Genomic DNA, 16,373 nt, shown 5'->3' on the forward strand with positions numbered 1-16,373 from the left:
AGTTGCTTTCTTTAGAAACGTTGTATTTCTTAGCAATTTAAAGTTGCCATTGATATTGTTCTGTTAGACGGATCTGCACACTTGTCGCAGTGTTCAATAAATCTTCCTTCCTCCCGTTGGGTTTGTTTGCCACAGGCGTTTGGAAATGCCAAGACGGCTCACAATAACAACTCCAGCCGATTTGGCAAGTTCATACAAGTGAACTACTGGGAAAACGGCATCGTGCGTGGGTAAGTACACACCTCTCAGACCCGTGTACCCTATTCCGGTACCTCTTGAATCAATGCTCACGTCATGTAGTAATCAATCTTGCAAAGCATCCCTTGCTAGAAGATGTCGAGATTTACTTGACTAATCTTTGCGGCTAAATTCAATGCTTTTGTTTTTGTCATTAAATTAAATATACGCTTGAGCTGAATTACACGTGTTTGCGCATGGGCTTAAATACATGTTAAGTTGTTGTTTGGCCACTGGTTCGTACAGTTATAAAATGCTTGCAAATGACATGTTTTTAGACATTTATAATTGATGGCCAATACTAAAATACCTCGCTTGATATATTAGCTATCAGTGCTTGTTCAGAAGGTTTTGGTGCCATTGTATGAAATGAGAATGTATAGGTAAAACAAATAAAATGCAGGCACTCGACCCAGTTAATTGGCCACGTAAATCACCATATAGATTGTAGGTCCTGTGAGTAGAAAATCACTTTATTCCCTGGACACCGTCTGGCAAGTTTTTACCGAGGTCTCATGTGAAAGGATACAAATAATATTTGAGCATGCTTCTAATTACACTGTAATTTAAAAGAACAATATATTTTAGCAATGTATTTGCATGCATTGTGGTTATTTGGGTAACAATGCAATTGTGGCATTGATGTAATTAAAATTAGGTTTTCTGAAAAAATAACATTCAGCGGGCCTCGCATTCATACATGCTTTTTAGTGATAGGTCTGTTTTTGCCTTTTTTGTTATATGTGTAAGTGAAAGTTTCAGATAGCGTATGAAATCGAGACGATGTAAAACATGATCTTGTCTTCCACAACCCTCCCCGACCCTTGTCAATCAGCGCTGTTGTTGAGAAGTACTTGCTGGAAAAATCTAGGCTCGTTTCCCAAGAGACAAAAGAGAGGTACGTCCTTCATGTGTTTACAGCATGAAGATGCCCCCCCCCCCACCGGCTTGGAGTTTGTTCACAAACATCGTTGGCTGTGATCGTGTCATCTGTAGTAAATTGCTCTGTACCAGTGTGCTGATATCCTCAGCACGTTACTGCATGTTGTGAGTTTACATTTATTTTTGCATAGAATATAGTTCCACATTTGTTTTGATACCGATAACAAGTAACTGCTTAGGTTTTTGTAATTGACATTTTTCAACGAAGTGTCTGCTGTGTGAACCTCCCTGGCGACATTTGGTCCACTTCTGTCATCCTCGTCATCTCTGTCAAGTTGCATTACACACATTGGATCAGTTGTTAATTCCGATTGTAAATGCTTTGGAAATTTGTAATCCTATCAACTATTGCTACTACCTTCCAAATTTGATAACGCTGATTTATTCTAGGTGAATGGGTAGCTTATGGATGTAATATTACAGCAGAGCACTTAAGTTTAGTCGTTTTCAGATGTATCACACTTTGATGGTTATTTTGGTTTATATCCGAGGTCTGCCTTTGAAAAATAGGTTGGTCGAATTAGTTAATTACGTTCATGGATGTATATTTGTGTATTCTGTATATTATTCATGTTGAAGCCTAACACAACTGGATAAAATAAAATCCTGTCTTTGTTTAACATACAAAAAATGCAAGATACACTAATGTTATTTATTAGATTACAAAGCTTTCTACAATTTTTAACAGTGTAGCTTAAAATCTGGGTCATCAATATTCACATCTGTATTTTACGACAAATTAATTATTAACGTGTTCTTTACGAAAAACCCGCCCCCCCCTCCAATTCATTTAGAGTATTAATTTATTCAATTTGTAAATTACCGGTACATCTCTTTTGGTAAAAGCAATACACCATATCATGCAGTCTGTACTGGACATCCGTGTATATATTGCACTAATTATATCCCATGTCCGCCACGCTCTGTATATCTCCCAAATGGTACGTCGGAGGAAAACATGCAACGTCACCAAAACTGCTCGTTCTCACCGAGGGCATTAACAGAAAATTGCGGCTTTTCCCAATTTCACAAACATTTTGGCCGTCCCCCCCCAAAAGATTCGAAAAATAAATGCCCCAATTAAAACGGACGGCAGCCAAAATCCTTTCGGAAGTTGTGTTTCGCGTTTTATTGCTTGGACCGTCTGGTAAGATGGTTTACCCCCTCTCGTTTATATTGAGAGGCGATGTTTAGGTCATGATGTCATCGTACCTCAAGCCCACAACGCTGTGGCTTCGGAGTGGCGATTTCTCCCTCCAGGGCGCTATGACGTCATAGCGCGGAACTTTGTCCCCCAAAGGGCACGGCGGTGACATCACCGGGCACATCTGCGTGATGACATCACCCGCATCCCCATAGCGTCGAGCTGCGTCGTGCGCGACGCTGATGTCACACCACCCCTCCCACCCTCCTCCCCTGGCCGTGTCTCCCACACAAATGGGCAGGCAGTGCTCGTCAAACATTAGTGGTTTTTAGTGGTGGCATGTATATTTGCTTCCCGTTTCTTAATGCAACAACAGGTTAGGCTATTGGTACCTGTTTAGTGATCTTTCGTCCTCTTGGAGGATTTGCATGTTTGAATGCAGGAACTGCGTGAGCATTTTTTTTATAAATCTGCCTTTTTTGAGAATATGCAAAACGTCGAGTAGAAACAATTCTGGTGTCATGGCAAAATGTAAAAAATGCCCGGTAATCTCTAAATTATCGCCGCTTTCTGAATGACCACCAGCGATAAATTAATCTCAACTGATCCGTGCAAAGATTGTTTATAGAAACAATGTTTGACAGAATGTGATAGCAAGTGTTCTGAATGGCTGATGATGCCGGTGGTGGTGGTGATATTGGCAGGAACTACCATGTCTTCTACTATCTACTTGCTGGCGCAACTCAAGAGGAGCAAGAAGAGTTCCAACTCAAACAGCCAGAGGAGTACCAATACCTGAACCAGGTGATTCTTGTGGTGACAGGACACACACACACACCGTGATGCCATTTGCGCTCTCTTGTTGGGCCAGTTCCTTGTCAAAGTATGAACGTCAGAATGATTAGATAGTGTAGTGAATCGCAAGCCTACGCACAGAGCCGTGAATGCACGGACGATGGTTCATTTCACACAGCTGGTCGGTCATAATGCGGCACGTTATTAAAGTGTGCCTTGTGCAGTGAGGTAAGTATTCAAATGCTGTGTAAATATTTGAAAAGTAGGAACATTATATTACAATTTCATAGTTCAAATTTCAAAATGGCTTCTATTAAATTATTAAATTATAATAATGGTTCTATTACTTGACTTTCACCTGCTGTCATTTTTTATTGTTATGTAAAGAACCTTGCTTTGAGGTTTCATTCTCCATTCCAGACTTATTTTTTTGGGTTTTTTTTAGTTATATTGGGTGCATATGCCACAGACTTCACTTGCCTAAGATAACACATGCATTGGTTTATTGTGAACAATAAACAATGATTACACTGAAGCAATGTAGACTTAAAAGCAAACTGCTGTTTACTGTGAGTGGATAGTTTACACCCTGACCCTTCACATGCGTGGCCTTGTAAAGATAACCAACACTCGACTGACATTCTGGGTGTCTTTCATCGCTTCTGCTGTAGAGTGCCCATTAAGATGGAGCCTGGTGGCGATTTATATTTGGACACCACTGGAGCTTATGCACTTTTAAATCTCGATTGAAAACTCATTCCTTTTTGTGTTTAGGTGTTGTCCTATCGTTATACCTACGATTAGCTATGTACGGTGAAAAACATGTTCAATTTACATACATACGATTATGTAGATTGCAGAATACTCGGTACAAATCGAAGTATAATACCGTATTGAAGTCTCCAACATGTTCCATGCAATATGAACTGTTGGAGAACATTGTGCTCGGTCATATCACATGCCGCCTTCTTAAGAACCAACCATGAGCAAGTGTAACGTTATTTTCGAGATCCATCCTTGCATTTTTGTAAACCTTATAGATTGTTTTGTTAAACCTCTAATGCCGCTACGTGTGCTTTGCTGTTAAATAATTTCACTGCAAAAGCGCTTTGTCTTGACTATACTACTTTGCTGAGGTATAGTTTTGCACATCAGTTTCAAATATGCAAGTTGTCAATCCTTCACGTTCCAAGAGAATGGATGTAACTACAGATGCATTGGAATGTAATGAGTTCACATTACAATGTTTATAGCGTTGGTGTGGTTCTACCGTGATTCTAGGCTGCCATTTCACTTTGGCGACAATGTCATTCTCAGGGATATTTTCATTGATTTATTTTCTTTTGCATGATACACTTTAACAGCCATTGGCTGGCTTGGTTTTTGCCAAAGGAATGTGTGATATTTTTGAACATACTAGAGGACGCATATTTGGAAATAATAAACAACTTTTAATCAGTACACCATCCGTGCAGCCTCTATTTGTAGCTCCAGCACTACCTTAGTGTAACTTGGTGCGGAATAATATGAAAAAAATAGTGGTTAGTATATAAATCCTGTATTATGGATGATATTGGTCGCGAAAACCTTAATGTTAAACTATAAAGAAGCTGCTAACATGAGCAACCTTTGTGCAACCTGATCCCATTCCATATATGTTCATTGGTTCCAAGTCTTGTCAGATAACCAGCCCTTTTCTAGTTGTCATCACTTAGTATTGTAGCCTTATTTTAAAACTATAGTGGTGTTCGCATTCACACAAGATTACTGTACAGCATTGTTGACACTTAGGTATATTTGTTTTTGATACGCTGCACAAGTCTATAGCCTTTAAGTTTTTACAAAGCAGTGAAACTTTGCACTTAAACAACCGCTCATTTCAAGGTATCAATCCGTGTTTCATGCAACGTCTCATGTAGCAAGTTACCCAGCTAGTTTGCAAGGGATATTTTATTTAGGAAACACAGTGGGCTAATTGCTTGATATAACAAGACTTGGACAATTCCACATCCATGTAGCACATAGGCCAGAGCTTCAAGATATTCTGTATTGGTCTATTTGATTAATGTTTTTTTTTATTGGCACAGCAGTGCTCCTAATATTCCTGTCAATGCTTCTTTGCTGCTTGCATGTGGTTACTAATATTCTGCTTTTGCCTTCATTTAAGGTTGGTAAGAAACCTCAGCAACGGGAGAGTTATTACAATGATGACACGGTTAGTATGTTTTGAGCTTTTTTTGGGAGGGGGGGGGGATCAAAATTAAGGTCATATTATCAATGCAGATGTGATTTGATCGTCTTTCTGACTAAAATGTGGGTGTTCTAAAGATGTTGTACTTTTCATTGAGCACGAAACATTTCCAATTGAAATGAGGCCAAAAACAAGGCACTTAATTTGTAAACAGAAACTGTTTACAAAGCCTGGTGTGATAAACCAACACTTATCAGCTCTAGCCTGTTGTACAAACATTAATATAAAAAAAACTGCGATTTAAAAATAAATATCTCTTGTGGGATTAAACTGATGGCAATTGGGTGCGTTGCTGAAAGAGACAGCTGAGGTTTATGTTGGCTGCGAGCCCCCTGTGGATGGCTGTTGTAGTGTAAACTGTTTTTGGCACGTTTGCTTCTGATTCTGGCACAGAACGCAATGCTTATATGGTGCGTATTTTTTTCTTCACAAAAGCAACAGAAGCAGTAGAAAAATCCCAGGAACTGTACAACTTAACCTAATATAGGCCGAACCAGAATAAGGAATTTATGGTAGAATGTTCTCTTAGCTTTGCTGAGCATGCAGAAAACGCACTTACACAGTCTAGCCTTTAAAATTAAAGTGAACAATCCTGTCTCTTTTAGTTTCCACATCTTGTGTTCAACTACATGTCAAGTGTGCACATTTAAATTATAACCAGCAAGAACGATATAGGAGATAGGGATAGAGCTTTTCTCAGAATGTTCATTGAATTAATACATGGGGGGGGGGAGTTCAATGTTTGTACATATGTAAGCCCTGATATTGTAATACATGTGACTGTATACGATTTATCGTGATAATTCTTTGTGAAATCTTATGTTTAAGTTCGTAGATTTATCACAGACCTTTTCCGGAAATTAAATAAAAGATAACGATGTTCATGCAGGCAAGCGGTGAGCTTTTGACATGTATTATCTTAAACTATATTCCATATCGTTTTTTTTTTGTAAATGTAGGTCATTTAAAGGAATACCAAGATTTAGCAGTATAAATATAGAAAAATTATAATCTGGCTTTAACTTAAGCCAAAGCAAACAGACGGAAATGTCGTATTGAGGCTCAGGAAATGTTGGTGGCATGGGAGTGCTACGTACCTCTCCACATTTAAATTCACCCTCTCCCAATTTGGGCTCAGTTGGAACACTTATGGACTATTGGTGTTTTACGTTGTCTTGTAGCCGTTGGCCCTGGTTACATTGTCCTCCACATGCGTGGAAGTCACAAATTTGTGGCAGTGGTGCTTTTGCTGAGTGGCTGAGTTTCTGTTGGTTGTGACGCAACTGGTGCAGAAGATTTATATTTCCAGGCAATGTCCAAGTGAAGAATTATAAACCATAACGATCAGATTACCTGTTTGTGTTATTTGTTAAACTAGTCCTGTCATTCAACACCCTTCATAGTGTGGTACTTTTATTCTAGTTCAGAAAGTTCTGCAATAGATTTTTGCAAATGGTGTTAATTATAAAATTTTTTTACATTCGCTTGATGTTGCTGTTCGATGTTAACTTAACAGCTAGAATTAAACAACAACAAAAAACTCCACCATACGAATCACGAGCAGTACCTTTGAATGAAAAACAATAAATATAATAGGTTGGCAGTTTCGCTCATTCACCTTTCTTCAGAGTAGACAGAGAGGGCAGCAAGATTGTCATAATAATAATAAACCCAATTTAGAGTAAATCTTGACTTAAAGCTTTCGTGACTGCAGGAATTCATATTCTTTTGGTCTTTCGGTAAAGTCACGTGACTCTACCGAAAGACCTAAAGAATACAATTTGGATTGTGCACATTTCACAAATCCGATGCATTGTTCGATCGAGAACTCGAATTTGTGCAGAACCAAAGCTCAAAAGTTCCTCATAAGTTGGCCGGAGGAGGTGGCCTTGAGTCGCTGCTTGAAGCTGGAGGGTGCTTGGATGCTGTGTACGTACAGTGGGAGACCGTTTCAAATGGCTGCTGGTGTAGCTACGAAGAAAAAAAACTATACTACCGGGTAAGGCCCACTGAGCTATATAGCTCTTTTTCAGAATCGACCTGACCACAAATAATAGCTCAACGAAGTGGCTTATCATGTGGGAAAACCGGAGGACCAGGAGAAAAATCCATGTGACCACAGGGAGAACATACAAACTCAAAATATCCAGGCGTCAGGGTCGGCATTGAACCCACAACCTCCTAGATACCAGGCGAGGTATTTAACATCTTGTCACTGGGGCTGCGTCTCGCAGTTTTTTAGACATGCTCCTGTAGGATGCGGCGGATTGCAGTGGTCAGCAGAGTGAGAAGGGTGGAGAGGTATGCCGGGGAGACCTTGAAAGAGAGCCCGGGTGGTACAGGATGGTGACTTTGTATAGTTTTCTCGATTTGGTAGGGAGCTAGTGCAACGTTTTTAACAGAAGCCATATGGCTGCAGCTGATGCCCAGGACTGTGTGTGAGAGCTGGTTTTAGAGCTGCTGTAGTTTGTTGAGGTGTTTTTTCTGATGTCCACGTAAGGATTGCGCCGTAATAATCAAGGAGAGTGCCGACTAATGGTTGGATGTCGAACTTGAGAAAATTGTGAAATGTTATATAAAGCTGACTGATTATAGATACTCATAGACAACAATTATGTGCATTGATTTATATTAACAGTAACTGAGTTTAATGAAGAACTGCACTATGTCATAGAAGAAATTCTGGATCAGCGCACATTGTTATTGTGAATGAATCGTTTCCAGGGGAGCCACGTTTCACTGCTGATCTTTTCCGTGTTATTGACTGTGAAGCCAAAACCAGTCCTACAGGTTTATGAAGGATGTAATTCTTTAAACAGTTTATCGTCATCATTTGCTATTCAGATGCATTGTCTCTACATAACTATACTCTTTGGTTCTTTCGGTAAAGTCACGTGGGTTGAAAAATAATAGATCACGATGTTTCGATCGCAACACAAGCAATCGTCATGAGGTGGGACAACCACAGCAATAAAAAAAACTTCAGCAGTGATCTATTATTTTCCTACCTACTTGACTTTACCGAAAGAACCAAAGAGTATGGATTTCTGCAGTCACGAAAGCTTCAAATCAAGATTCCACGTAACTAATTGCACATTTTAGTTTATTACACCTGAATTAAACAAGTACCTAGGCACATTTTCTGTACTAGAAGTGGTCCAAATAATAATAATAACATAGCACCAGAACCCCCTCGTTGAAATATGCAACAATATCACTGGGTCATGTCCATGCCTGACGGAAGCCATTGATGTAATCTACATGCAAGTCACTGATAAAAGCTGAGTACCAGCTATTGTTGACTGGTGTGTGTGTGGATAATAGCCGACCCAAACAGCTTCTTATCAGCTCGATACATGGGGCTAAACGGGTACGGCAGGGGCTAGACAAGAGACGGACTGATGTGGTACAGAAGAATATGAAGCTGATTGGACTTGCCCAATGACTGGTACCAGCAGTGTCAAGATCGGCCTCTGTGGAGAAGCTTCGTGAAAGATGCTGCTGATGAGTTGGAGACTGTGGTCCTCCAGCAGCAACGGAGAACGGAGAAGCGACGCTCACACCATTGAGTGGAGCGCCGGGCGGCTAAAACGTAGAAAGTTGGCACAGTGAGAGCACAGTTGGTGCATCTGCCAGCCATCTCAGTCAATCAACTCATGGCCTCCTGCCAGCGGGCCTTTGACACTTGAGTGGTCTCAAAGTGCACCTGGCATGGCACAAGTGTCATGGTGACGTCACTTAGTGGTGAACGGCAGTTGTTGTTGTTAATAGCTTGATGACTGTGTGTCTGCTATTGCTAACTGGTGTGTGTTTGTGTGTGGATCATAGCCTGACGGCTGCTTCACGGAAGGGGAGGACCTCAAGCATGATTTCAAGAGGTTGCAGCTGGCCATGGAGATGGTGGGGTTTCTGCCTGCTACGAGAAAAAGGTAATAGTGATCATTAAAATAGCACACAATTTGTCTCGCTTTCCATTAACATATAAAGACACCAGCATTAAGACATTAACACAGTGCTTAGAATGCATACATATTTCCACGCCCATAAGTAAGGGTTGGAATAATTCATCCAGAGCTCGCAGTCCATATTTAGAGGCATACATAATATAAATAACATTTACAGCCCTTTTTCAATTCACTGCTAGATGAAGGCCTCCCCATGCATTGTCAGGTATGGGGTTTGTTTGACCATACTTCACCATGCTGGTTGTTGTGGATTGGGGAAAGGAGGCAGACCAGGTATGGTTCAGATATGACTCGCCACTCATGCTAGCCATGGCTGGGAATTGAACTCGGGTTTGCCGGGTTTATAGCGCAGTGTGCAAACCACTGTCAGCATTCCACTTTTATTTGTTTATCATGAGTTTAATAATACGTAGATATGAATCTGTGAATTGATGAATATGTAGGTATGTCTGTTGAACTTCTTTCGCACTGTACTAAGGAGGTATACAGTGGTTTAAGTGTGAAATATGTTTTCCCAGACAATATATTGTACTTAAAAGTGTATATACACCAATATATACGATTTATAGGGAGTAGTGATTTGCGCAGTTTACTGTTTACACGGCAACTTCATTTCCTGCCCATGGCGAACATCGATGGCGAGTGATGTCTTCCTTCACCAACTTGCACTGACCAGCGTCGTGGTGAAGTATGCTCAAGCAACGTCCATGACCGACATAGCATGGGGAGGCCGTATTCCAGAAAAGTGCTGTGAATTATCGTTGCTATATATTATATAACCATTTGCATACATTTATTTTCTAAATAGTTTTTTTCACCTTGAAAGACTTGATCATAAGTACCACGTACACACCCTGTGCGTCCTTCTTGTGCTGTGCATTGTGTAGGATTTTTATGCTGCTCTCTGCCATCCTGCACCTGGGAAACATCTCGTACAAGAAGAAGCCCTACAGGGATGAGGCCGTGGAGGTTGCCACGCCAGATGTTTTATCCATCCTCTCCAACCTGCTCCAGGTACTTACCGCCGTTATCACAGTGAACAATTTAACCTTTGACCCTTTCAAAATGCCACACGTGTGGGTACGCGCTACATGTGTTTATATGTTACCCTGTAATTTAAGCATCTTGCCTAACTTTTTGAGTATTATTAAAGCCGCTGGGTGACTCAAGGGGATGATGGTTTGGCTGTGCCAGGGACCTGAGTTTAATGCACCACTAAGATCTGCTTTAAATCACCATCGGCAACTAAGTTTTTAATTTTGAGATTGTTAATCTGTCTAAATCTCATTGCATGACGATCAAAAATCAACAACACAACAATCCTTCAATTTAAAATGTTTCAGCAGTTATATTTAGCAAAGCCCAGCTCTAACCGCGATATGTTTGATGTCTGTAAGTTCCAGCTAGCCATAGTAAACTACCTGCTTGTTTACACTGCTGAAGATAGTGCTTGTCTTAGATCGACATTCAAAGGACATTGAGAATATTATCCGATGATGTCACATCCGAGTTGTTACTTGATATATGTGCCTCTGCTTCATAGGGGCTTTTGAAAGTGAATAAAATGCTTTGTGTTGAGCTTCAATAATTTGTGGAAAAAATGGTAATGTTTTGGAAAATAGAATTAATACCCATGGCAAAAATTTTGAACGGTGAACAAAATATGAGAAATCCATAACTTTGATTTGCAAACATTCTATAACCATACTTTGCAAAGGAAACAACAACTCATACAGGTTTTATCTGTATAAAGATGGGGTTTGAACTAACATTTCTGTTGTTTAATAACAGATCAATAACAACAGTAATGTCTTACCTTCCTCAGTCTCAGAGAACGAGACTAAGGGACTATTACCATTCCTCCACTTCTGGGTTACTTTTTGAGTTATATGGAATGAGACTCAGGGATTTTACATGTAAAATGTTGATTCTCTCAGAGCTAAATGAAGATATTCTTAGAATTGCTATAAATATGTCTTGATTCCAGAGTCTCAAAGGATTATGAGATTTGGAGACTTTATGATACCTCCATATGAAAGGCGTTTTTATAAAATAGGGGTTATTACTATATTAACTTACTCACAAAGAATAACTAGGAACCTGAGTTCACACTTGATTATTGCTCATGCATTCAGACTCGGCACTCTTATAGTGTAATAGGGCTCCAGATTAATTATGAAACTTCATAAATTGCAGGCTAAAATACCAGGAGCGCCTTAGGAGTTTATTTCTGAGTTGCTCTAATACGCCAGTGCCTCCGTAAATAATTTAATTTGTCGGCTTTTATTTTGTCTACATTTGTATTGGCTAATCACGGAGATTTTGCGTTCTTACCACAGAATTTCAATGTGTGACCAAAGCCAAAAACACCAAATATGAAGCTATGATTTTTGAATGGTGTTATTGTATCAACATTTTTTGGAAATGCCAAATTGTTTTAATGCTTTGTGATTGTTTACGTTTTTGGAACATTCTTAATTTTTAACATAATGTTCCAAAAATATTGTTGAACCAAAATATGATTGAAATATGGAATATGCTGTTTAATTTATTATTTCTTAGTACTTAAAAAAAAAATGTTGCCATTTCAGTCCTTATAGTAGATTATATGTTCTGCGTTCCATTCCCTATCTATGTCTGTAGTTGTGGTTGGGTCAAAGGAAAATATATGCACAAACTTCAAGGTTATTTGCAACAACAAAAATCCACTTGTAGAAAATCTATTGAGTAGCAATGTATTAGTGTAAATGTGTGGGTATAATAGGGCTGTGGCAAAAACGTTAGGAAATGCAGGTCTTATAACCTTTTGATGAAGCTGCAGCACAACACAATTGTACCACTTATTACGGAGTTTAAGATTTAAAGGAATTTTTAATGAACTGTAAAATGTAACTGTTAGGTTTAACATATTATTTGAGCTTCGGTTGTACTTGGCGTTTTCATGTTCAGTCAGCTTTTACAGTACACTTATCTGCTGAGGCCATGTGAACCACACTTCCTCGATTTAAACTCAAACTACTTGCCACGTGTAAGTTGAGATTGAAAATCGACAGACCTGCTTTTTTTTTACCCATAATAGCTTTACAAATATTGAGGTTTTCTCACTAGCAGGGAGTTCCTGTACATTGAGGAATTCATGCGCTTTGGTTTATTTACACTCCCAAGTACATCAAGCTTGAACAGCTCACTGTGGGGCACTTGAGATGTCACCTGGCCATTGACAGTTTTACTCACACCCCCTCTCTCCTGCGACAGCATCACGAAAACTTCTGCTATCCTCGCAGCGCCTCTTGGCTAGCCACCGAACAAAGAGAGTCACTTGCATCGCGCGCTTTCAGATGCCCTTCTGCGGCCATCTGGAACACTCTGCCTTTGGATGCTAGGAAGCCACTGGAGCTATGCACTTTGAAATCTAGATTGCAAACTATTTTTAGAATAGTTTTTTGGGTTTAGTTGTCCTCCCCCCCACACCTCCGATGTGCACGTCTGGCTACGTACGCTACAAAAGATGTTCAACGTACATGCGTAAGGGAGGAAATGCTTACTGTTTGGTATAGGATGTCTCAAAGCAGTGTCTGTTAACTGGTTTTGAATGCACTATACATACAAACATCCTGTTTATGAATACACTCAGCACATTTGTCAATAACATTGCCTTAAAAGGAAAACATATATAAGAGGTGACGTTTCGGGCGATAAGCCCTTCTTCCCACGTGATTGTTGTTTATGCATTTAATGTTTGACGCACGTGAAGCGTCGCACCTGCATATGGCGAGGGCCACATCATGCCGCCATTTGCCTCGTGTGGAATATCCGGTGCCATTATCACCGTTGGCCTTTGCAATCTATTGCCAGACATGAGCACGTGTCACCATGTCATATGGAAATCATCGTTGAGCAACAACAAATGTCAGTTTTTTTTCCCATTTGCAGTAATCCTTTATTAAAATAGTCACTTAATACATTAATGGACCTTGTGGACCATGTATAACTTTGTTTGCCTTTGGTTGCAGGTCAAGGAAGAGATGCTGACCGAGGCACTGACGACCAGGAAGACGATGACTGCGGGCGAGAAGCTCATCCTGCCGTACAAACTGACTGAGGTGGGCGGTTTCTCTTTGCAGTTCTTGAGATAGTGCCTCAGACTTTCGCAGGTCATTTGCCAGTGGCACACCAAGGGATTTTGCCAAGCCCATAACTTCCTGATTGCTTTACTGCTCCCACGGGAAGCATTTTCAAAATAGCCCTTGTTACGTTCGGCTTGCGGTGTAGCCAGGAAAAGCAGACGGAGAATGATACGGGGGTAGAGAGCAGACTCGGAGATGGTGGGGAGATTTTAGCTGGGAGCTTTGTAGCATATGGCTGGGAATTAATATGTGTTTCTCCGGCAATGTTTGATGATGTTTAGACCTTATCTGTGTTCAATCTGTGGCAGAGGAACGCTGAATGAGTTATGACCAATGGTGGTGGTCCATTTAAACTTGTGATTTTTCTTGGAAAGACTTGTGCGAAAATATGTAAATTATGACTTATCAGGTTTATTTTGGCTGAACATGGATAAAAGCAAAGGCCTCACTATGCGCTTTGCATATGTTTTCAGTATGTATCTTTAGTGGTATTGGTCCCATAGGCAGAGAATATTGAAACTCTTGAAATAGTGTTTGCGGAGGAAGGGGAGAGAGTGTCGCTTTGCAGAAACCCGAATTGAAATGAATAGCCCCTTGTCAAGGTCAGCGTTTTAAATTCACGAATGTTCACCACCGCTGTTTTGTTCGGGGCACATCTCTTTAAAGTCTGCTTAAATGCAAATACGTGTACATATTTGAGTAGGAAATCTTGTTCTGCGTGGCTACGTACCGAGGGTATGGACCTGGTTCTCACATCATTCTCACGCGAGACTGAAAGCGAGACTCGGCTGCCATGAGATTGATAACGATGACCAAGCAACTTGTCTCCGTGAGAATAGGTAGACAATTAAGTTCACGTTGCATGGATGGACTGATTTTGGTCATCGGACTGTGTAATTTCCACGACTGGCTTAAAAGCTTGTAATTTTGAAACTAAAACGTCAGCAGTAGCAGCGCTTAGTGCTCAGAATTGGCAAACCACATCTTGCACGTGACTGTATAAACGATGGGTCGCACTGCCCATCCTACGCCCGCACACTTCCCATCCTACGCCCACACACTGTCCATCCTACCCCCACACACTGCCGATCCTTAACCCGCACACTTCCCATCCTAGCCCCACACACTGCCCATCCTACGCCCACACACTGCCCATCCTATGCCCGCACACTTCCCATCCTAGCCCCACACACTGCCCATCTTAGCCCCACACACTGCCCATCGTTTCCTCATCTACTTCTCACTTTGCCTCATCTACCATGTATCCTAGCTACACCTGTAGCCACATGCACTAGCTTGCATGGCCCGTCAGTGACCCATTCATGCCCATATCTCTTTCACACCACCCCATGCTCAATATTAGCCCTGTTTTTTGATATCCACTCGATTAGTATATTTCTGTCATTCTGTGAGAGTTGGTAATTGCACTCGCATATGTATGCACCTGTACGTTGAAGTGTTTTCGTACCGTGCATAGCTTATCGGAGGTGCACTTAGCACATGCTCATTACATCTACAATCATTGTTAAACTCTATATATTCCTGTGACCTCACTGCCCAAACCTCGGTGCCTTCTCGAACTGCCAGTTGGTGCTTAGTATAGCCCGGTCCCTGGTGTCCTTCATCACGTTTCACTCCGCAGGCCTCACCCATTGCCCTTAGACACACATTCCCATCCCACACAACACAACGCTGCTCCTCTGTTTTGATTTCTGGGATATTTATCTCATGACGCCATGGCCCAAGCAATAAAAAAAAATTGAAGGCTGTTTCCTTGAACAGTTTTTTTAATTGGCCTTCCTTTAGTTGACTACCTTGCCAAACCTACACCCATTCTTGGTCTCTGCTGTTGTACACCGATCATTATTAGCGACTTATTTCTCCACGTTGATGATCTATCCCACTCCACTTCGTTTACTTCCCAGTCAATTCTTGAAACCACTGACCAATCTTCATTCAATATCCAACTCACTCTCAATGTTATGCTCTTGACCTTTTCCGTCTCCAACACAGTTCATTGCTTATGTCCACGTCACCTCATCAGCTACAATTTTCTGCATGACCAAGTACAGTCCTGAATACTGATTGAACCATTCCACTGACTGCCCTTCTTCTGGATGCTATCACCCTCCTCTTCCTCTCCTTTGTTTTTCTACACCTTGCTGCCACTCTTTACACAGCCAACTACTGTCCTAAATTTTGACTTAAAACTTTCGTGACTGCATGAGTTCATACTCTTGGTTCTTTCGGTAAAGTCGCGTAAATAGAAAACAAAAAATAAAAAAAATGAAGTGAAAAAAAATTATAAATAGAAAAGTAAAAATAAAATTGTCATTTTACTATTTCTATATTTTTATTTTTATTGTGCTTTTTTGCTTTTATTATTTTCAATTTACTATTTTTTTTTGTAAATGTTATTTTTTACGTGACTTTACTGAAAGAGCCAAGAATACAACTACTGCCCTATTTCAACGGCTTTCACACTGCGTGTAGGTGTGTGACATACTAATTTCTCTACTGCTCCGCACCCATTCCTTACATGTCTCCATATGAGTTATTGTCAAGAAAACCCTTTAGCTGTGGTGTTCCACAATGATCTTCCTATGGCTCTTTACTGTCAATCTCTATCATTCTATTTTGTGAAACTCATCGCCTTCTCGTATGTTATACCCCCCAGTCCTGTGCCAAGGACACTCAGCTGTACATCCCCATTAACTCCATTAACTTCACCCCATTAACTCCATTAACTTCACCCCTACCGCCTGTACTCAACCTGCCATTGGTACAAACCCACGTTGGATTTAAGCCAACTTTCTACGATTAGGTAAATCCAAGACAGGTCTTCATTGGGAAACAATCAGTAAAGTGGAAAGTGCTATCATACTGAGAATAGGTTTTTCCCTTTTTTTCTG

General features: G+C 40.6%; 1 protein-coding gene across 11 annotated transcripts in view; it reads left to right on the plus strand.

The window, feature by feature from the left end:
- MYO9A (myosin IXA) overlaps positions 1-16,373 on the plus strand; it is a 185,203-nt gene that overhangs the window by 72,297 nt on the left and 96,533 nt on the right. For 10 of the 11 annotated variants that reach the window (XM_061557963.1, XM_061557970.1, XM_061557972.1 and 7 more), the window contains exons 3-9: positions 136-230; positions 1,073-1,135; positions 3,028-3,127; positions 5,286-5,333; positions 9,198-9,298; positions 10,222-10,348; positions 13,348-13,437. In XM_061557963.1, the coding sequence (XP_061413947.1) occupies positions 136-230; positions 1,073-1,135; positions 3,028-3,127; positions 5,286-5,333; positions 9,198-9,298; positions 10,222-10,348; positions 13,348-13,437 (624 nt within the window). The remainder of the gene's footprint in view (positions 1-135; positions 231-1,072; positions 1,136-3,027; positions 3,128-5,285; positions 5,334-9,197; positions 9,299-10,221; positions 10,349-13,347; positions 13,438-16,373) is intronic. The other variant, XM_061557967.1, reaches the window with a different exon arrangement.

Source organism: Lethenteron reissneri, chromosome 24 (genome assembly GCF_015708825.2).
Source record: "Lethenteron reissneri isolate LAM-NWPU_2019-01 chromosome 24, ASM1570882v1, whole genome shotgun sequence".
In the NCBI taxonomy this organism is placed as follows: Eukaryota; Metazoa; Chordata; class Hyperoartia; order Petromyzontiformes; family Petromyzontidae; genus Lethenteron; species Lethenteron reissneri.